Raw genomic sequence first — 22,500 nt, 5'->3', positions numbered from 1 at the left:
TAACTTTTTGCCCTACTGTACATATGTATTCAGATATATACGTATTCACATATATAATATACAAATATATAGTCACATATATATACAAATATATATTCACATATATATAAATATATATTCACATAAATATATATATACACATGTATATATATATTCACATATATATATTCACATATATATATATTCACATGTATATATATATATATATATATAAATATATTTATTTATATATATATATATACTCATATATATATATATATATATATATACATATTTATATATATATACTCATATATATATATATATATATACATATTTATATATATATACTCATATATACATATATATATATATATATATATATATACAAACGATGTTTAAAGGATATCACCACATGGGCTCAGGAACACTTCAGAAACCCACTGTCTCTAAATACAGTTTGTGGCTACATCTGTAAATGCAAGTTAAAGCTCTACTTTGCAAACAAAAGCCATTTATCACCAAAATCCAGCTTCTCTGGGCCCGAGATCATCTAAGACAGAGTGATGCAAAGTGGAAAAGTGTTCTGGGGTCTGACGAGTCCACATTTCAAATAGTTTTTGGAAATATTTGACATCGTTTCATCCGGACCAAAGGAAAAGCGAACCATCTAGACTGTTATCGACGCAAAGTTCAAAAGCCAGCATATGTGATGGTATGGGGATACATTAATGCATGAGGCATGGGTAACTTACATATCTGTGAAGGCCCCATTAATAATGAAAGGTACATGCAGGTTTTGGAACAACATATGCTGCCATCTACGCGTCTTTTTCATGGACGCCCCTGCTTATTTCAGCAAGACAATGCCAAGCCACATTCAGCACATGTTACAACAGCGTGGCTTCGTAAAAAAAGAATCCGGGTACTTCCCTGGCCCGCCTGCAGTCCAGACCTGTCTCCCATCGAAAATGTGTGGCGCATTATGAAGCGTAAAATACGACAGTGGAGACCCCGGACTGTTGAACGACTGAAGCACTACATAAAACAAGAATGCGAAAGAATTTCACTTTCAAAACTTCAACAATAAGTTTCTTCAGTTCCCAAACATTCATTGAGTGTTGTTAAAAGAAATTGTGATGTAACACAGTGGTGAACATGCCCTTTCCCAACTACTTTGGCACGTGTTGCCGCCATAAAATTCTAAGTTAAATATTATTTGCAAAAAAAAATTAAGTTTATGAGTTTGAACATCAAATATCTTGTCTTTGTAGTGCATTCAATTGAATATGGGTTGAAAAGGATTTGCAAATCAATGTATTCCGTTTATATTTCCCAACTCATATGGAAACGGGGGTTTTTATATTTACATATATATTCACATACATGTATATATATATTTAAATATATATATTCACATAAATATGTATATATATTTTTACATTTATATATTCACATATATATACATATATATATACATACACATTTATACATATTTACATACATGTATATATACACATACTGTACATATAAATTATATATATATATATATTCATATATACACACACATATATATTCACTTTCAGTACATATACCTATATAGATATATATACATATACATACATATACAAACCACGTTTCCATATGAGTTGGAAAATTGTGTTAGATGTGAATATAAACAGAATACAGATGATTTGCAAATCTTTTTCAACCCATATTCAATTGAATGCACTACAAAAACAAGATATTTGATGTTCAAACTCATTAACTTTATTTTTTTTGCAAATAATAATTAACTTAGATTTTCATGGCTGCAACACGTGCTAAAGTAGTTGGGAAAGGGCATGTTCACTACTGTTACATCACCTTTTCCTTTAACAACACTCAATAAACGTTTAGGAACTGAGGAAACTAATTTTTGTGGAAGTGGAATTCTTTCCCATTCTTGTTTTCTATAGAGCTTCAGTCGTTCAACAGTCCGGGGTCTCCGCTGTCGTGTTTTACGCTTCATAATGTACCACACATTTTCAATGGGAGACAAGTCTGGACTGCAGGCGGGCCAGGAAAGTATCCGCACTCTTTTTTTTACGAAGCCACGCTGTTCTAACACTTGTTTTTGCGAAATAAGCATGGGCGTCCATGATAACTTTGCTTGGATGACAACATATGTTGCTCCAAAACCTGTATGGACCTTTCAGCATTATTGGTGCCTTCACAGATGTTTAAGTTACCCATGCCTTGGGCACTAATGCACCCCCATACCACCACAGATGCTGGCTTTTGAACTTTGCGCCTATAACAATTCGAATGGTTATTTTCGTCTTTGTTGTGGAGGACACCATGTCCTCTGTTTCCAAATATAATTTGAAATGTGGACTCGTCAGACCACAGAACACCTTTCCACTTTGCATCAGTCCATCTTAGGTGAGCTCGGGCCCAGCCAAGCCGGCGGTGTTTCAGGATATTGTTGATAAATATGTTTGGCTTTGCATAGTAGAATTTTAACCTGCACTTACAGATGTAGCGACCAACTGTAGTTACTGACAGTGGTTTTAAGAAGTGTTCCCGAGCCCATGTGGTGATATCTTTTACACACTGATGTCGGTTTTTGATGCATTTCCGCCTGAGGGATCAAAAGTCCGTAATATCATCGCTTACATGCAGTGATTTCTCCAGATTCTCTGAACTTTTTGATGATTTTACGACCGTAGATGGTAAAATCCCTAAATTCCTTGCAATAGCTCATTGAGAAATGTTGTTCTAAATCTCTTTGACGATTTGCTTACAAAGTGGTAACCCTCGCCTCATCCTTGTTTGTGAATTACTTAGCATTTCATGGAAGCTGCTTTTATACCCAATCATTGTACCCAACTGTTCCCAATTAGCTTGCACACCTGTGGGATGTTCCATATAAGTGTGTGATGAGCAGTACTCAACTTTATCAGTATTTATTGCCACCTTTCCTATTTTCTTTGTCACTTGTTGCTGGCATAAAATTCTAAAGTTAATGATTATTTGCAAAAAAAAAAATGTTTATCAGTTTGAACATTAAATATGTTGTCTTTGTAGCATATTCAACTGGATATAGATTGAAAATTATTTGCAAATCATTGTATTCCGTTTAAATTTACATCTAACACAATTTCCCAGCTCATATGGAAATGGGGTTTGTATATGTATACATATACATAATAATAATCAGGAGTAAATTATCCCACTGACCCAATAGTTTCATAAATATAGGCCCAGGCAATGTATGAAAATCTACTTGATAACTTTGCTGTCTTCGATAATAGTCAGGTCAGTGTGTGAAGTGAAATGATTAATAGTAACATAGCGCTTTTTTCTCTGAAGAGACTCAAAGCACTTCACATAGTGAAACTAATTATCTACATTCAAACCAGCGTGGGTGGAACTTGGTACAGGTGGGTAGAGTGTCTTGCCGAGGACACAACGTCAGTGACTAGGATGGCGTAAGCTGAAATCGAACCTGGAACCCTCAAGTTGCTGGGACGGCCGCTCTACCAACCCAGCCACGCAGTCCTGTTTTCTTTGTCTCTCGCTTTCAAACATGGTGAAAGTGGATTCAATCTGTGCATCGCTCTCAGAACCTGAGCGTGTTTATTCAAAAGCAGAATCAATTGGTGAGAAGTCCTCTTATCAGTCATCCACAATCTTTGTCTCAGTGGGCAAAAGTGAGACTGATTGGAGATGTATGTCTAAAGTGGTTTCACTAAAGGAGTTTGGAGAACAATTACAAGTAAGTAAGTACATTATACTTATAAAACGCTTTTCACAGATAAAATCATGAAGCGCTGTACAAAACAGAGGAAAATTAAAACAACATCCATCCTTCCATTTCCTACCGCTTGTAGTAGGAGGTGTTGGAGCCTATCCCAGCTGCACACGGGTGGAAGGCGGCGTACACCATGGACAAGTCACTACCCCATCGCAGGGCCAACACAGATAGACAGAAAACATTCACACTCACACCAATCAAACTATCTCCAGGTGCATTTATTTGGAGGTGGGAATGAAGCCGGAGTACCCGGAAGGAACCCACACAGTCACGGGGAGAACATGCAAACTCCACACACACAGGAAGATACCGAGCGATTGAACCCAGGACCTTCGTCTTGTGAGGTACATGCACTAACCCCTGACCCACCGTGCTGCCCACAATTAAATTAAAACACCATAAAAAGGATTAAAAAAAATAGATTTAAGAAATTAATTAAAAAGAAGTTAAAAAGCACATTTACATACAAAATGCTAATAGAACTTTATTACAATAACCGTGGTGACCTGAACTGTTCTTACCTCCGTAAACCTCCGATGTAGAAGCCAAGAGGAGTCTGGCGCCCACGCGTTTAGCAAGGCCTGTGTGACAAAACAGACAGACTTCTTTTACAGGGAGAAATAAGAGCTGATTGTGCAAACAACATTGGATACATGCCATGATAATAGGCACATTCTTCCTCCATTACGCTGCATAATCAACAAATGCATTCCCATCATTCAGTCAAACTGCTGTGGCAAGACTGGCATGTTTGGTTACGACATCCATCCATCCATCCATTTCCTACCGCTTGTCCATTTCGAGGTCGGAGGGGGTGCTGGAGCCTATCTCAGCTGCATTCGGGCGGACGGCGGGGTACACCCTGAACAAGTCGCCACCTCATCGCAGGGCCAACACAGATAGACAGACAACATTCATACTCACATTCACACACTAGGGCAGGGGTGTCAAACTCAAATACAGAGTCGGCCAAAATTTTAAGCTGAACAAAGCCGCGGGCCAAGGTTGAACAAATTAACCTTTTAATAGGGACCCAAACAAGTTTTGCATTGAATATTGAAGAAGCAAGACTTATATAACTTTATAGTGATATGCAACATCGAGTTTCAAATAATACCAATAATTTAAAAATAGCCATGGCATATCAAATCAAATTCAAATAGAAATTGAATGCTTCTTTTCTATTTGCAGCCTTCTCGGGTAAATATCAAAATAAACTTTTCCCACAGGCTAATAATGAATTTTTATATTGTAGCGTCCAGGAAGAGGTAGTGCTGCAAGGGGTTCTGTGTATTTGTTCTGTTGTGTTTATGTTGTGTTACAGTGCGGATGTTCTCCCGGAATTTGCTTGTCATTCTCGTTTAGTGTTGGTTCACAGTGCGGCGCATATTTGCAACAGTCTTAAAGTTGTTTATACGGCCCCCCTCAGTGTGACTTGTATGGCTGTTGACCAAGCTTGCATTGCATTAGCGTGTGTGTGTGTAAAAGCCACATATATAATGTGACTAGGCCGGCACGCTGTTTGTACGTAGGAAAAGCGGACGTTACGAAAGTTTTAGAGGACTCTTGAGGCAGTGCTTTTAAGGCACGCCCCCAATATTGTTGTCCAGGTGTTATCCAGGTGGGAATCGGGAAAAATTTGGAAGAATGGTTGCCCCCTGTGATTTTCGTGAGGGGCACTGAAATTTGGGAGTCTCCTTGGAAAATCGGGAGGGGGGGTGTTAGCAAGAATGAGTATTAGCGGTGAATGCGGTGTTACAGCGACACCGCCACTGTAAAATACCGGCGGGCCAGCTCTAATGTTAATTTGATATTGCCTCAAGGGCCAAGTGAAAATACACAGCGGGCCATATTTGGCCCGCAGGCCAGAGTTTGACACCCATGCACTAGGGCCAAAGGACAATCTTTCTTCCCCTTTGATATTAAAAAAAATAAAAAATGATAATCATATATATATACAGTATATATATATATATATATATATATATATATAACCTTTAACTCACCGAGCATGTTGAGAGTGCCAATGGTGTTCGTCTTGAGGGTTTTGATGGGGTTGTACATATAATTGGGAGGAGAAGCCGGCGAAGCCAAGTGAAAGATCTGATCCACTGAGGAGAGAACAAACATGAAAATATAACACTGACAAGGAAACATGAGTTCAAAACATTCAGAGAGGTTCTGCAATACCTTTAACATTGACATTGAATTGCATTAATAAAAAGGTCGAAGCCAGCTCTCAAAGAAGTGACCATCGTATTGAACAAAACCAAAAACTACCCCGGGAAAGCCAAATAAAAACATATTTTTAATACACAAACTTTGGGTGTGTTAAATTTTGTTTAATGATTACTTTCCACTACTGACACTTGTTGGCTAGGGAAATAACTTCTGATCCAGACCGCTAAGGTAGTTATCTTCTTTTGCCTGCCTAAGCTGCTGCATAATATTAACATTTAACTTTTAGGAGCGCTTTTGGGTCATTAAAATTTGGAACACTCGAGTCCAGCAGTTTGTGACGAGGAAACATTCTATTTTGTTGGTCCAGTTTTGTATCAAAGGTAATATTTTCAATTAGTTCCACCCTTAATAACAAACTAAATTGAAAACAAATGAATATAAACTTTTGAGACGATGGCTGCATTCACACTTTTAGTTTAGTTTAGTGGTCCAAACCAAAACTTTTTTTTTTTTAAAGTTCCTGGGTGTATACTTACACCCAGTTTACCAAGTCTTTGCACTGGTATTTTTGGTAAAGGACCCGAAGTTGCACAATAAAAAAATATATGCATCAAGGGCCCAATTCTCCCATGTGCTAAAGTGAAAAAAGATGTGCACCTGCACAAATTCTGTCTGAGCAGCATTCTCCCATTCAACTTAAGTCTGTCACTGAGCACCTTCATCTAAGATGCATGCTTTGGGTAACGCAACATTCAATGCACCAATAGAGTAGAAAAACAAGTTTCCTCTATATTGAAGCTATTATCATATATATCTGTTTTATGATACCGAAAAACTTAGAGTTTGCGAATAGATATATTCAAAATAGTATCAGTCTCACAGAGATTCCCGAGCCATTTTGAGAGATAATTTTTTTTTTTTTTTTTTTTTTTTACAATTGTTTTTAACATGGCTGTGCAGCACTTTGGAAACGTTGTTGTTTAAATGTGCTATATAAATAAAGTGGATTGGATTGGATAATGAGGAAGCCAGTCATGTCATCACGTGACGGAGGAATCGGAACCACAGATCCCTTCTTAACCAACAACAATGCAAATTATGCAGTCTTTATGAGAGCCAACAACGATTACTTTGAGAAAAATTATGAACCATAAACGTATATTGTTGAACCTAAATATAAGGAAAATGATCGACAAGTTTCAGAAGCATCACGTAGCAGTATTGTTAAGTGTTAAACAATAAATACAAACTACCAACATGTACTGTACAATGTCTGCTCTCACTGCAATGATGATTGATAGGATAACAATATCTTCCAGTTTAGCTGAAAATATCATTTTGATCCACACAAAGGGTTACCAAGGAAGTCTCCCTGCAGACACGGTCGTGTGTGTTTGTCACCATCTCCAGGTATGAATTGAATGTCATAGATGACCAACTTCTAGATTCAAGGTTAAATCTTCCTAATGACCAGATGAGAGGCATGATTTATAATCTAGAATAACATTGACGAGGTGAGACGCGATGAGGGAGCAGCAGGACATCGCTGTCGGCTCTGAGTAAAGCAGCGGAGGGCTACTGAGCTGTCGGTATCATTGCGCTGCTTAAAAATAGTTTGTCTGCGTTAGCGCTTATAATAACAACATTGCTTATATTTGGTTAATATATGAATAAAAGTTGTTGGTGAGTTTCGGATAGTTATTTTGAGGGTTTTAACGGTGAAATAGAGAGAGCCCCCATTGACTACATTGTATTTATTTAGTTATGACTTAGAATGCATAAAAAAGAAAACATGTTCATATCTTATATAGAGATTGTTATTGATAAGACAAATGTTTGCACATTTCCAGTATGACTGATCTGATAATATGTTGTGCAGAAGTGTTACTCCAGTGACTCAATCTATGGAAATAGCTGAAGGTATTCAGAGCGGAATATTCAAATACCATTAGATATGGTTTAATGGATACTGTAAAACATAATTAAGCAAATAAAGTCAACTTGTTTTTCCACTCTACTGGTGCTTTAAATGTGGGTGTTCCCTATCAAATCTGGAGCTCTTGTGCGTTGCTGCGGACGTGGATTACGGATATTCGATAGGCCTGGGTGGAAAATCAATCTCATCAATATATTCAAGTTTTTTATTGCAGATGATTACCAAAATGATGACAGCCCACTTTACATGCCCCTAAAGCTGACCAACACACCTGATTGTAGCCACCTGGAGGCCTCTCTAAATTAAATTAAACAATGGATGTCTAGCAACGTTTTGCATCTTAACGCTAAGAAAACAGAAATGCTGTCAAGCAAAAAATATAAAATAGGTGCTACCGGCACATATTTTATAATACCAATTGTATAAAGCGACACAGTAAAGAATCTTTTTTTTTATCTTTGACCAAACTCTCTCATTTGAGTCACACAATAAGAGTGTTTCTAAAACAGCCTTCATTCATCTCTGTAATATCGTTAAAATTCATCCCATTTTGTCCACCACCGACGCTGATATCGTTATTCATGCGTTTGTTACATCTTATGTCGATTACTCTAACACATTATGTTCAGGTTTCCCTATGTCTCACATTAAAAGATTACAACATGGCGCAAAATGCAGCTGCTAAGACTTTTGACAAGAACAAGAAAGTTTAATCATATTACGCCTATACTGACTCACCTGCACTGGCTTCCCGTTTACTGAAGATGCGACTTTAAGGATTTACTACTTATGTATAAAATACTAAACAGTCTTGCTCCATCCTACCTTGCTGATTGTAAGTCCCGGCCAAAAATCTGCGTTTTAAGAACTACGGCTTATTAGTGATTGCCAAAACCCAAAAAAGTCTGCGGGCTATAGAGCCGTTTCTAGTCGGTCTCCAGTATTCTGGAATCCCCTACTGATAACAGTTACTGATGCTACCTCAGTAGAAGCATTTAAGTCCCATCTTAAAACTAATTTATACATTCTAGCCCTTAAAATTACCCTTTTTTGGACTAGTTGATCTACTGTCTCTCTAATCTGCCCTCCTCGGCCATGGATAAGTTTCCACAGAGGACGCGCTAGCAGTGGACCACTCTTCTGTGCCAAAGTTGGTGACGTCTCTGCGCAACTGACTTGCCTATATGCAAGAGGATCCCCCTGCTTATCTCCATATGGACTGTACTCTCACATTATTACCGTAACCGTAGCCACTCAGCATCCATTGCATCTGCGGTCTTTTTCAAGTTTTCTCTTTGTTCTCATTGGTTTGAGTTTTTCTTGCCAGGATGTGGGATCAGAGGCCAGGACGATGTTGTGTTTTGTGCAGCTCTTTGAGGCATTCACTAATAAGTGTTATATAGATAACCTTTGACTTTGATTTGGTTGAAAAAAATAAAAAAATACATTATTTCTCCTCTTGCTTTGGCATATTTTTTTGCCCCGAGAAGCTTCCGTAGCTTTCGCCCTCCCTATTACTTCTTTAGCAGAGATTTAAACACCTAGCAAAACCTGGCTAATGCAAATGCAAACGAAAGCGAGATGTTTGTTCAAAAGAAAAATGTCATCAGTGGTTTAGATTTGCGGCAACAGGACAAATTAATACACTCTGCAAGTCTGTTTAAAAAAAGACAGCAGCACAACAAACTTATACTAGCATCTGAAAACGAAGCGAACAAGACTGCAACAACAACAAATTCCAGCTAAAAATCAACTTAAGTGGAATCATTTACACAATGTATCATGTATGAGGAGAAAGGAGCACAATGTAGGGACAGCACAGTGGAGCAGTGGTTAGTGCTTATGCCTCACAATAACAAGGTCCTGGGTTTAATTATCAGGCTTGGGGTCTTACTGTGTGGAGTTTGCCTTTGACTGCCTGCGTTCGCTTCGGGTACTCCGGCTTCCTCCCACTTCCATAAGACATGGGGATAGGCTGATTGGCAACACTAAATGTGCCCTCGTGTGTGAATTTGAGTGTGAATGTTGTCTCTGTGCTGGCCCTGTGATGAGATGGCGACTTGTCCAGGGTGTACGATGCCTTCCACTCAAGTCCAGCTGGAGGCTCCAGCCCCCCCCCCCCGCATCCCCGAAAGGGACAAGCGGTAGAAAATGGATGGCTGGATGGAGCAGATCACTAAAACCTACATTTGTCCACTTATCATCTGGACTGCCCGGGAACCTACGCCAGGATCCTGTTCGTGGAATTTAGCTCTGCATTCAAAACCATCCTCCAAACTCTTTAACAGGACAAGCTCAGCTCAATGTCCCAGATACCATTTGCATATGGATCACCTGACAGACCGGAAGCAGCATGCGCAGCTAGGGATGATCATGATCCATTAGCACCGGATCCCTGCAAGGCTGTGTACGTTACTGTCTGCTCTTATCGATAAAACTGCTGCACCTCCAGTCGCGAGTCCTTGAAACTGTTTAAGTTTGTGAATGACACTACCAGATAACGATGAGTCTGCCTACAGATGGGAGGTGGACTGTCTGATGTTCTAGTGCAGGCGCAACACCCAGGAACTAAGCGCCCAGCAAACAGTGAAGATGACTGAAGACTTCAGGAAAGCCAGAAGCCCACTGTCCCACTTCACTCTAACAGACTTCCCTGTCTCTATCGTGGACGCACTGGACGCTTTCCGCTTCCTGGGCTCCACCATCACACAGGACCTGAAGGGAGAGCAAAATATCTGCTCTCTCAGGACCAGTGAAGGATGTTTTTCCAGTGGCAGCTGAGGCAACTCAAGCTGCTAAAACAAATGTTGGTGCAGTTCTACAAGGCCATCCTTGCGTCCATCCTCACCACCTTCATCACAGTGCAGTATCCTGGGGCCACAGCCAGGGAAACACACAGATTGCAGCAAATCATACGCTCTGCTGAGAAGGTAGTCAGCTGCAACCTCCCATCTCTCCAAGACATGTATGCCTCCAGGACTCGAGGACGTGCAAGCTAGGTTGCAGCCGACCCTTCCCACCCTGGACACAAACTATTCGACTTCCCCTCAGGCAAGAGACTAAGGTCCGTTCGGACCAAAACCTCCCGCCACAAGGACGATTTTCCCCCCTCTACCATCAGGCTCATAAAAAAACTGCACTGATTTCACTTTCACCTACTTCTCACTGTCCATATCACTCATGTAAATATGTATACAGTCTACAGAGACAAGATATTTTATCTTAAGCGTATTCATAATATTTTATTCATCTGGTTTTATTCTCAATTCTATTTTCAGCGAGGTTATCTTAGTTGTGCTAGTTAATGTTTTATGGAGCACAAAAAAAAATATCCCCGTTTGTGAACCCTCACTGACAATGGAAATGAAAGGATTCTGATTCTTATTATGGACATAAGACAGTGAACAGATTAAACTATGTGGTTGGCATGTACTCATACATAGCAACAAATGCAGTATTTACATGTGTCAAATTGTGCACAAGTTCATGCACATTAAAAACATTCAGGAAACTCTCATTTACCAATTCCTATGCTTGTCGTAATGCATTCATCACAATTTCTGGCAACAAGCATACTTAGTGTAAACCTTGTGTCAGTCGGTAGATACTGAATGATCAAACTGAGCATAAAGCCTATGATTATAAACAATTCTCAAACCATTTTGAGGTCAGCTTACAATGAATCAGAGTGAAATCTATGAACCGTAAAGCTCAAACGAGTAATAGCCAAGTATCTTCCTGAGGACGTCCGCAGTGGCCGTTTGTTTTTGATTTAATACCTCAGAGTTACAAATAATGGGGAAAAATAGTCCCTTTATGAAAAACCCAAATGTCCGGTTATCAGGTAGTTTGGTACAGATACCCAATCATTTCAGCAATGAGATGAATCACCACTTTTTAAAAAGTTTATTATGTCTTTTCTTATGTCAATATTGCTTACACTGTTTGCTGGTGCAATTACCCACTCCTGTTGCTCTTTATGCACAATCTCATAGGAGCCATATTCAAACTGCAACCACCCACATTGGTTTCTGAGCTGGTCAACCCGCAGTAATATGCCACAATAAATAGACTGACATTACTCTTTTTTTTCTCTTTTGTTAAACATTGTAATACAAGGGAAATAAAAAATCTGTTTTTCTGGTGGAAAGCGAAAGGAGGTTATGCAAGTGAACTTAAAAACAAATCAAGGGTTAAATTTAATAAGGCTTGGAGATAAATGAGTGGTGTGCTGAAGGTGAGTCAGCGAATAACGAGGCACTTGATTCATATTAGAATTATTAAGGTGTTGTTTTACTCAGTGAACATTAGGACACGACGTGTAATACCAATGTCCAGGGTATCTCCTTAATGTAACTGAACGTGCTGCGCCACCGCGGCCTTTTTATTAGCGCCACACCTTAAAAAGAAGGTGTTTTATTTTACCTAAAAACAAATTAATTATATAATATATTGTACCCCTCAGAAAAAATCACACAAGTCTGATATTTTTATTCATTACAAATCTTATGATGACAAATACCCACGTGTTATAGATTTAAGTGTCAGTGAAAACACATTGGTGGCGGATGCTAACATTTTATAACTCACTGCGACGTGCTCTCCAACATGTCATCCTTTGTGAGAAAGCAAATTAGCTGACCCAATCAACAGCACCTTTGTTGATTGTAATCAAGTAGTGCCTCTCACGTGATTTATAAACATAAAATTCCACTACCTGTATTTTTAAGACCATAGGGCTCACCGCATTATAAGGCACACTGCCGAGGACCGGATCTACTGTATTTAGGTTCCATTATTATACAAAAAAGGCGCACCGGACTATAGGGCGCATTAAAGGGGTGAAATTTTTATTTTTGTTTCTGAATATAAAACACTTCCTTGTGGTCTACATAACATGTAATAGTGGTTCTTTGGTCAAAATGTTGCATACATTATGTCTTACACACCATCTTTAAGTCTTCTTCTCTCCGTTGCGTCAGGATGCACCGTTTGTGAGTGGTTTCATTTACTTGGATAGCGTTTTCTACCGGTCATCTTTGTTGTACCGGTGTAGTGTGCAAGGATGGGAGTCGAAGATGTGTTAAAAAAATGGAGCTAAATGTTTTAATGACATTCAGACTTTACTTAAATCAATAACGGAGCAGCATCTCCTCATCCGTGGCTCACGTGTCTTGTGAAAAAACGTATGACCGGAACGATCCTATAATTAAAGTGTGGGTGAATAATGTAAACCCACTACACTGGTAGTTTTTAGCGCTTTCATAGAGAGTCTACAGACAGATATAAGTTAGAACTTTACCCTACTTAATATTAGAAATGGTAACAGCTGAGGTTGAATGCCCCATAACAAGAACATAGAGAAAAAGAAGAAGCTTATCGACTATGGACTACAATGCCGGAGCGTGCACATTTTCAGAACTTATGCAGATCCCAAATTCACTTCAGCAGTTACCAAAAAGTAAGAAAAGGTAGTTTTGCATAATATTGTGAAACTAAACGGCAGATAATGTTTGCTAATAGTTACCATTTTGCGGTCCTTATACACACATCATAATAAAACCCATATGTTGAATCACAGCATGTCTGACTACGGTAGCTGTAATGCACAGGCAATTTATCAAGGGGTGCGGCTTCTCAGCTTACCACAGTCGAACTAAAACATTTTGACATATTTTTGAGCGCCATGTGTAATGTTTTATATTCTCAATGGAACATTTAAAGTTTTGGTGTTGTTTATTGGTGTCATCTTGCGTTCTACACATATCTCTTGTGTGACTGCCCTCTACTGGTCACACTTATTACACCATGTACCAAATAAAATAGCTTCAAGATCGGTAAGCACAACCAGAACATTAGGCGCACCTGGTTACAAGGTGCACTGTGGATTTTAAGTGCACCTTACAGTCCGTAAAATACGGTAATTAAGATAATTCTTAACGACCAATTAACTGCCTATTCAGTCTTTTTTTTTTTTTTATCCAAAACCAATTAAGTAATTTTATAGTCTTAAATACATTCAAGAGCCAGTGTGTTCCTACCAGTTTAGCGTTAATCTCCACATCTTTGTTGACTCTTGCCAGGATGAAAACCCCCCCCACAAAATCCAATCACTTGTCGACGTTCCCTCACCCTCGATATAGAGTGGCTCCACCACGTCATGATTGATGAGCTCAAAGTTCTCATGGCCGATCCAGTGCTCCACGTTCCTTTTCCTCCCCGTGAAAAAGTTGTCCACCACGGTCACCTCATGGCCATCCATCATCAGCTTGTCCGTTAGATGGGAGCCCACAAAGCCTGCACCACCAGTAATCTTGAAAAAGAAACAAGAATGGTCAAAGGTTACAGAAATATTATTACTACATAAGGGGTCTCCTGCTCGCCTCCTGCATTTTAAGTAGCTCAACAATAAGGTCAAAAAATATTTGATATGAAGGAGCCCTAGTATGCAAAACCAACTTTTCTTCCAATTGGTACCTGCTGTGTATTTTGGATCTGCATAAGTCCTGAAGATTTGAAATCGAATTGTGGAAATATCGCGGAGATATTTATAAAACAATCTTGCCTTCCTGCATACTTCCTCCAAACCAGGGTTGTCAAACTCATTTTAGCTCAAGGGCCGCATGAAGGAAAATCTATACCCACGCGGACCGCACTGGTAAACTCATGGCATAATAATGAAAAAAAAGACAAATTCAGATTTTTTTTTTGTCTCACTTTGGCCAAAAATAGAGCAAGAAAATTTTGAAAATGTACATACTACAAATAGTCCTCTCGGCAAAACACTTGACGTAAATTGAAAACTAAGGAAAAAATTGGTGCATTTTCAAAAATACCCTGAACACAATGAATTTAGACTTTGTCTCAGTGTTTTTACAAAGCCATTAAACTTTAAGCACTTCTTGTTTAACATTTTAATGTTGGCAGTTTAAACCAATTGTTTCTCCAAATCGCCACATTGGTGAAATCCGCATACAGTCCTTTGAGACATTTGTGATTTAGGGCTATATAAATAAACATTGATTGATTGATTGATACTGCCACAACACATTTATTTATCATCATTCATATATTATAATTCCAATTAAACATGGTGTCAGTTATCAAAACGACACCATAGCTTTGTGATGTGACTTTTGTGAACAGAGCCTGACGGGACTTCAGACCTCGTTTTAATTCTTCCACCTTCTGTAGCCTTTGTTCTGTGTCCATATTCTTGTCTTTGTCTTTCTTAGATGTTTCATAGTGCCTTCTTAGATTATATTATTTCATTACAGCCACACAGGTTTGCCTTTTACCTCCGTGAACATGTACTCTGCCTCCCACCTGGCTTGAAACCACCTGTTCTCACCGTCCACCTTCCGTTTAGCCATTATAGGGGAGGGCAGTTGCTGAAAGTTAACATCTGCCCTGAATGATGATGAATAATGATGGCTAGCGGCGCTGCAGTGAGTTCACGGACTACCGTTGTATTGTGGGGAATTGAGTATTGGTGCGTGCAAAACAGCAGCAGGAGGTTGTGGCCTATGGGACGGTTCTTAAACTAATCAAATATCAACCCGAGGGCCAAAGATAATTAATTCACGGGCCGGGTCTGGCCCACGGTCCTTGACTTTGACACCTAGGCTCTAAACCTGGGGTAGGGAACCTATGGCTCTAGAGCCAGATGTGGCTCTTTTGATGACTGCATCTGGCTCTCTGATAAATCTGAGCTGACGTTGCTTAACACGATAAGTAATGAATAATTCCACTTGTAATCCCAGTTTTAAAAATAATGTTCAAAATATAAATTATTTTCATGCATTTTTAATCCGTCCATCCGTTTTCTACCGCACCGGTTCAAGAAGTTGCGTCAATGGTAAGAAGTTATTTATTTATTATTGGTTAGTGTGGGGCTTGCCCTCCTGGGGGTTCTTCAGACCCCCAAGTACCGACATGAGAGCCTGTTTCAGGGTTACAATATTGTTTTATTTTTCAATAAATCTCTGTTGTTTTCCAGCAATTGTATTTGCAGCCCCAACCCCATCTCTCCTCCTGGCTGCTGCTTATAACAGAGCGACAGGTGATTAGATAACAAGGCCCAGGTGGGCCATCTACGCACCTGTCGCTGCAGGTCCGCAGGCCACACCTCCTCCACAGTTAGCTTCAGAATAACAATGTTATTACGAAGAATAAGAGACCTATTATACTCTAAAAAATGTTGGTTTTACTTAAAAATGCACGCGTTTAGTTGTGTTCAGTGTTAAAAAAAATAATTTATGGCTCTTACGGAAATATATTTCAAAATATTTGGCTTTTTGGCTCTCTCAGCCAAAAAGGTTCCCGACTCCTGCTCTAAACGGTCTGTTTGGAATTTGAACAATCTGTGATGTCACCGGTTGGGAAATAAGTCACCGGATTATCCATGTATGGTGTTAATGTACCAAGAGTGCCTTGCCCGTGTAGCCAATGTTGTCCGACGCTGTAGTCAATAAGCTCCTTCTTTTTGTAAGGCAGACTGGCTCGTACACGCACATGCATATGGTCCTAACTTATATCTGTCAGTAGACTTGCTATGGAAGCGCTAAAAACTACAACAAAGATGGTTGGGAGAAGACGCTGTCAAAGTGGAGCCACGTATATAAGCCCGCCCACAAAACGGCAGCACTTGGACCACACAAGTAGCTGTCAGTCACGAAAAGATGTTTAATTTACAATGAATTCCTGACTATAAACCGCTACTTTTTCCTACACTTTGAACCCTATGGATTAAAGACGGAGGAGCGGCTAAGGTATGAATTTTGAATAATGTTATGAAAAAAACAAGCAAGCTCCTATATTCATCTCCTGAGGCCTCAGTCAGGACAAATAAAATAAAATTAGAATATTTTCATCTTTACCGTTCCATGAGGCAGGGTTGCCCCCTGAGCCCATTGCCCTTGAGCCTCTGTCAAAAGTGCTTCATACCAACCCGCTTATTACAATATATATATATATATATATATATATATATATATATATATATATATATATATATATATATATATATATATATATATATATATATATATATATATAGACACAATGTGCAGGTGAAAGCCTCTGTACTAAGCCACTAACACATACACAATATATATATATATATATATATATACACAATATATATATATATATATATATATATATATATATATATATATATATATATATATATATATATATATATATATATATATATATATATATATATATATATATAGACACAATGTGCAGGTGAAAGTCTCTGTACTAAGCCACTAACACTAGCATTCTTAAATATTGGCTGCATTATGAAGCATTTGATCCTCCTCCGTTATGGCTGGTTATGGAGGCTAACTCAACCAAACCAGTAGCTCTTGGGGCTCGAGTTTACTCTCCCATTCACTCATCAACATTCATTTTTACGAAAAATTCCATCGTTTAAACATCATTTAGGATCCGACTTCAGTTTAAGCGCTATTTTGGCTTGCAGACTATTTCTAGTCTTGTACCCATCACTTCTAATCATGCTTTCTCTCCCTGTTTTGTCAATGGTGCCTTTTTAACACTATTGCCTCTTTCCAGCAACTTTGTGATAAATGTTCACTCCCGAATTAACACTTTTTTAAATAGCTACAAATCCGCGGTATTGTTTGTAATACTTTCCATAGGTTTTCAGATTGGCCGACTGACACAGTTTTAGTTAGATGTGTTTCTGACACTGCATCCAACTTAAAAAGGATCAGTAACACTTATTCATAACCATTTATTATTTTACGCTCTGAGTCCCTACATTTAATTAAGTCAGTTTGGGATTTAGGAGTGACCCAATCTGAGGAGAGCTGGACAGAAATTCTAAGTGACTTCAAGTTCATAAGTCCTCTATTTGTGCTAGACACAGACTCATTCAATGCAAGCTAATACATAGTACGCATTATATCAATGGTCGACTTGCTAATATGTATGGCGACATATCTGAATCGTGTGATCGGCACAGATATTCTCCAGCTAACTTAATACATATTTTTGGCTCTGCCTATCCCTGTGCAGTTATTGGACAAAATTTCTTTAGAAACTTTTTCTTTGGTATTTGGCTAAAGGATTGAATCAAATCCTCTAAGTCAGGGGTGCCCACACTTTTTCTGCAGGCGAGCTACTTTTCAATTGACCAAGTCGAGGGGATCTACCTCATTTATATATATCATTTATATTTATTTATTTATGAAAGAGACATTTTTGTAAACAAGTTAAATGTGTTTAATGATAATACAAGCATGTGTAACACATATAGATGTCTTTCTTTCACAAAGACAAGAATATAAGTTGGTGTATTACCTGATTCTGATGACTTGCATTGATTGGAATCAGACAGTAATGATGATAACGCCCACATTTTCAAATGGAGGAGAAAAAAAGTTGTCCTTTCTGTACAATACCACATGAAAGTTGTTGGTTTTTGGCATCTAATTCATCCAGCTTCCATACACTTTACAAGAAAAACATTGGCGGCAAATTCCGTAGCTTGCTTGATTGACATTCACAGCACCCGAGGGTCTTGTGAGATGACGCTGGCTGCTGCCAGTTCATTATTATGAAAAAATGACAGAGAGGAAGGCGGGAAACACTTTTTATTTCAACAGACTTTTGCGCCGTCCCTTCCGTCAAAACTCTAAAGGCCGATTGCACATTTCCTATCTTCACAATAAAAGCCCTGCTTCATGCTGCCTGCGCTAACAAAATAAGAGTCTCGGAAAGCTGCCGTGCACAAGTGATGTGCACGCCAGCTGTCTGAGGGATTGCTTGTGCACGCCAGTTTTCCGAGACTCTGTATTTAGATAGCGCAGGCAGCATGAAGCAGGGCTTTTATTGTGAAGATAGGAAATGTGCAGTCGGCCTTTAGAGTTTTGACGGAAGGTACGGCGCGAGAGTCTGTTGAAATAAAAAGTGTTTCTCGCCTTCCTCTCGGTCATATTTTAATAATAATGATCTTGTAGCAGCCAGCGTCATCTCACAAGACCCTCCGGTACCGTGAATGTCATTTAAGTGACGTCTTGGTGAAGATTGATGATCACTAATTTTTAGGTCTATTTTTTTTAAAAGCCTGGCTCGAGATCGACTGACACACCCCCCGCGGTCGACTGGTAGCTCGCGATCGACGTAATGGGCACCCCTGCTCTAAGTCGACTATTCGGAGTAGCCACTCAGTCATCTTTCATCCATCCATCCATTGCTACCGCTTATCCCTTTTGGGGTTGCGGGGGGTGCTGGAGCCTATCTCAGCTACAATTGGGCGGAAGGCGGTGTACACCCTGGACAAGTCGCCATCTCATCACAGGGCCAACACAGAGACAGACAACATTCACACCCAAATTCACACACTAGGGCCAATTTAGTGATGCCAATCAACCTATCCCCAGGTGCATGTCTTTGGAGGTGGGAAGAAGTTGGAGTACCCGGAGGGAACCCACGCAGTCATGGGGAGAACAAGCAAACTCCACACAGAAAGATCCCGAGCGCAGGATCGAATCAACCCCTCTTCCACCGTGCTCAGTCATCGTTTCTCAGCAAATCCGAAAATAATCTGGTGGCATTTACTGCTTTGTTAGCTAGAAGACTGATAAACTGGAAGGCTGCAGCGCCTATCTACCACACCCGCTGGATCAGAGATCTTCTTTATTTCTTTAAATTTTAGAAAATTAGATTGAAATTGAATGGTTCTGTAAAAATTGAAGAAGTATGGGGCCCTTTCTTAAAATATCTAAAGAAGACTAATCTCCAGATTGATTTAGGAGTGGTTAAATTGCGGAGGATTGATGAGCCTTTTGTTTGAATTTGTACATAGCTGCACCATGTTGGGGCCACTCGGAAAAGCATTTGTCTGTAGCTTTATATCAATATTTGCATGTACTTATTTGACCAATGTATTTGTGTTGTATTGTATTTCTGTTATCTGTGTGTCAAACTGTGTGTATTTATGTTATATGTGTGTCAAACAATTTCAATTAAAAAAAGACACAAAAAAATAAAAATCTAGCAAAAACACTAATAGGGTGTTATATTGCTTGTGCTATGGTGCCATCTTTTGGACACGTTCACTTTCTGCAGGTGCTGCAGTGTCCTAGTTTACCAGCAGTTGCTGTAATTTTCCAACCGAAGTGCCGTTAAGTGTTCTAGCCGTCCATAGCATTCTATAAGTATGGATTCTTCATTCATCACTCCAAGCAACGTTTGTAAGTTTTAGTTATCAAAAATGTTTAAATTTACTAAACCGTCCCATGTGTGATATTTGTATGAGTGTTTCATATATATCTGTACGTGCTATCGTAATGTAATGAGACTAGCGTTTTTAGCATTAGCTAATATGCTAACCCGTTTACAAGTGTCTGTGTTAGTATTACTAACATAAAAGTGCATTCATCTTGTATTGTTTCAGTTTCACAAATTCCGAAGTAAATTCACCAAGGTGTCACAGTGAAGTTATTGAGTCTGTTTAGCTGATTGGAGAAAAAGCTTCTGCAGCTAGTAGGTCCAAGATGAGGACTTTTGTTTTGTTTGATCAGCTGTTTTACTACCATGTTACAGGCAATGTTTCGAAACAATTAAGGTATGTAAATAAAGTGGCTTATAGTCCAGTGCGGCGAATATATCGAAAAATGTCCATCTTCTAAAATTTTGTGGTCGCGGCTTATATCCCGATAGTAAACGCCGAAAAAAAAACTCTGCCAGCATAAATTGTTGTCCTCTGTTTACTGTTTGTGTAGCATGCCAGCAACTCCATCCTCGCGTTCATGTTTGCTTCAGCATGCTATTTTGAACTTTATGTAAGGCAAAAATTAAGTTTGTCGCTGCAATGCTAATTACCTCAGTTTTATCTAAAGTTCCATTGGAGTTTGTTTTGACAGGCACAAAGCACATCCCTCTTACTATCCTCACACTGGCGTGTTACGTAATCACTGCCTTCAGACGGTCAAAACAAACGCTGACTAATCTTCATTTATGGTAACGCAATCATTTTTTCAAATGTGTTAATGTTGGCAGCCCGTATATAGTGTATATGTTTAAGTGTGTATACACACATTGATATATATATATATATATATATCAATGTTATATATATATATATATACACATATATATATATATATATATAGGAAAAATCAGCAAAATAATCCTGGACAGAATCAACACAAAAATCAAGGACAAAACACCACTCAACCAATGGAGAAATACAGCAGCAGTATTCAAATGGTTTAACAACATCCAAGACAAACAACAACACAACTTTATCTCCTTCGACATCAAAGAATTTTACCCTTCCATCACGCAAGACCTACTGACCCAAGCACTAAACTTCGCCTCGGACTACGACTCAATCACAGGCAACGAAAGAAACATCATCATTCACGCAAAGAACTCCATACTCATCCACAACAGTACACCATGGCAAAAAAAGAACAATTCAACATCTGACGTTACTATGGGGAGTTTTGACGGAGCAGAAACGTGCGAACTCGTTGGGAGTTTCTTCCTCTCCCAGCTTGCTAGCCTCAACCTGAACCTTGGTATTTACCGTGATGACGGACTGGCAGTGTGCCGCGCCTCGCCAAGGAGCAGCGAGAACACCAAGAAGCGCATATGCCAAATCTTCAAAGAAAACGGCCTACGGACCACGATTGAAGCCAACAAGCAAACCGTCAACTTCCTCGACGTCACTTTCAACGTGAGAAATAACAGCTACCCACCATTCACGAAACCCAACACAACACTCCAATACGTGCACCATGACAGCAACCACCCACCCACCACCACGAAAAGAATACCTACCGGAATTAATAAAAGGCTATCGATGCTGTCATCTAGCAAAGCTGAATTCGACCAAGCAATCCCCCCGTACCAGAAAGCACTTGATGAAAGCGGATACAACTTCACCCTCACCTATGAACACACTCCAGGAAACCAACCAAAAAAGAGCAGAAAACGAAACATCATCATCTGGTACAATCCCAAGAGCTAGCTTCTGGAACGTCACCTCACTGGGGGGGAAGGAGCCTGAGTTAGTCCGCGAGGTAGAGAAGTTCCGGCTGGATATAGTCGGACTCACCTCGACGCACAGCAAGGGCTCTGGAACCAGTTCTCTCGAGAGGGACTGGACCCTCTTCCACTCTGGCGTTGCCGGCAGTGAGAGGCGACGGGCTGGGGTGGCAATTCTCGTTCCCCCCCGGCTCAAAGCCTGCACGTTTGAGTTCAACCCAGTGGACGAGAGGGTAGCTTCCCTTCGCCTTCGGGTGGGGGGGCGGCTCCTGACTGTTGTTTGTGCTTACGCACCAAACAGCAGTTCAGAATACCCACCCTTTTTGGGAACGCTCGAGGGAGTACTGGAAAGTGCTCCCCCGGGTGATTCCCTTGTCCTACTGGGGGACTTCAACGCTCATGTTGGCAACGACAGTGAAACCTGGAGAGGCATGATTGGGAAGAATGGTCGCCCGGATCTAAACCCGAGTGGTGTTTTGTTATTGGACTTTTGTGCTCGTCACGGATTGTCCATAACGAACACCATGTTCAAACATAAGGGTGTCCATATGTGCACTTGGCACCAGGACACCCTAGG

At 39.6% G+C, this 22,500-nt stretch overlaps 1 protein-coding gene across 1 annotated transcript in view; it reads right to left on the bottom strand.

Annotated features, from left to right (window-relative positions):
• Positions 1-22,500, bottom strand: part of uxs1 (UDP-glucuronate decarboxylase 1) — a 114,601-nt gene that overhangs the window by 56,520 nt on the left and 35,581 nt on the right. Inside the window, exons 6-8 of the mRNA XM_061879286.1 lie at positions 14,028-14,208; positions 5,785-5,889; positions 4,300-4,359 (exon numbers count right to left, since the gene is read on the bottom strand). Of these exons, the coding sequence (XP_061735270.1) occupies positions 4,300-4,359; positions 5,785-5,889; positions 14,028-14,208 (346 nt within the window). The remainder of the gene's footprint in view (positions 1-4,299; positions 4,360-5,784; positions 5,890-14,027; positions 14,209-22,500) is intronic.

This window comes from Nerophis ophidion, linkage group LG19 (genome assembly GCF_033978795.1).
Source record: "Nerophis ophidion isolate RoL-2023_Sa linkage group LG19, RoL_Noph_v1.0, whole genome shotgun sequence".
Classification (NCBI taxonomy): Eukaryota; Metazoa; Chordata; class Actinopteri; order Syngnathiformes; family Syngnathidae; genus Nerophis; species Nerophis ophidion.
Note: the sequence above shows the minus strand (reverse complement) of the source record. Positions and strands in the feature narration are given on the sequence as shown.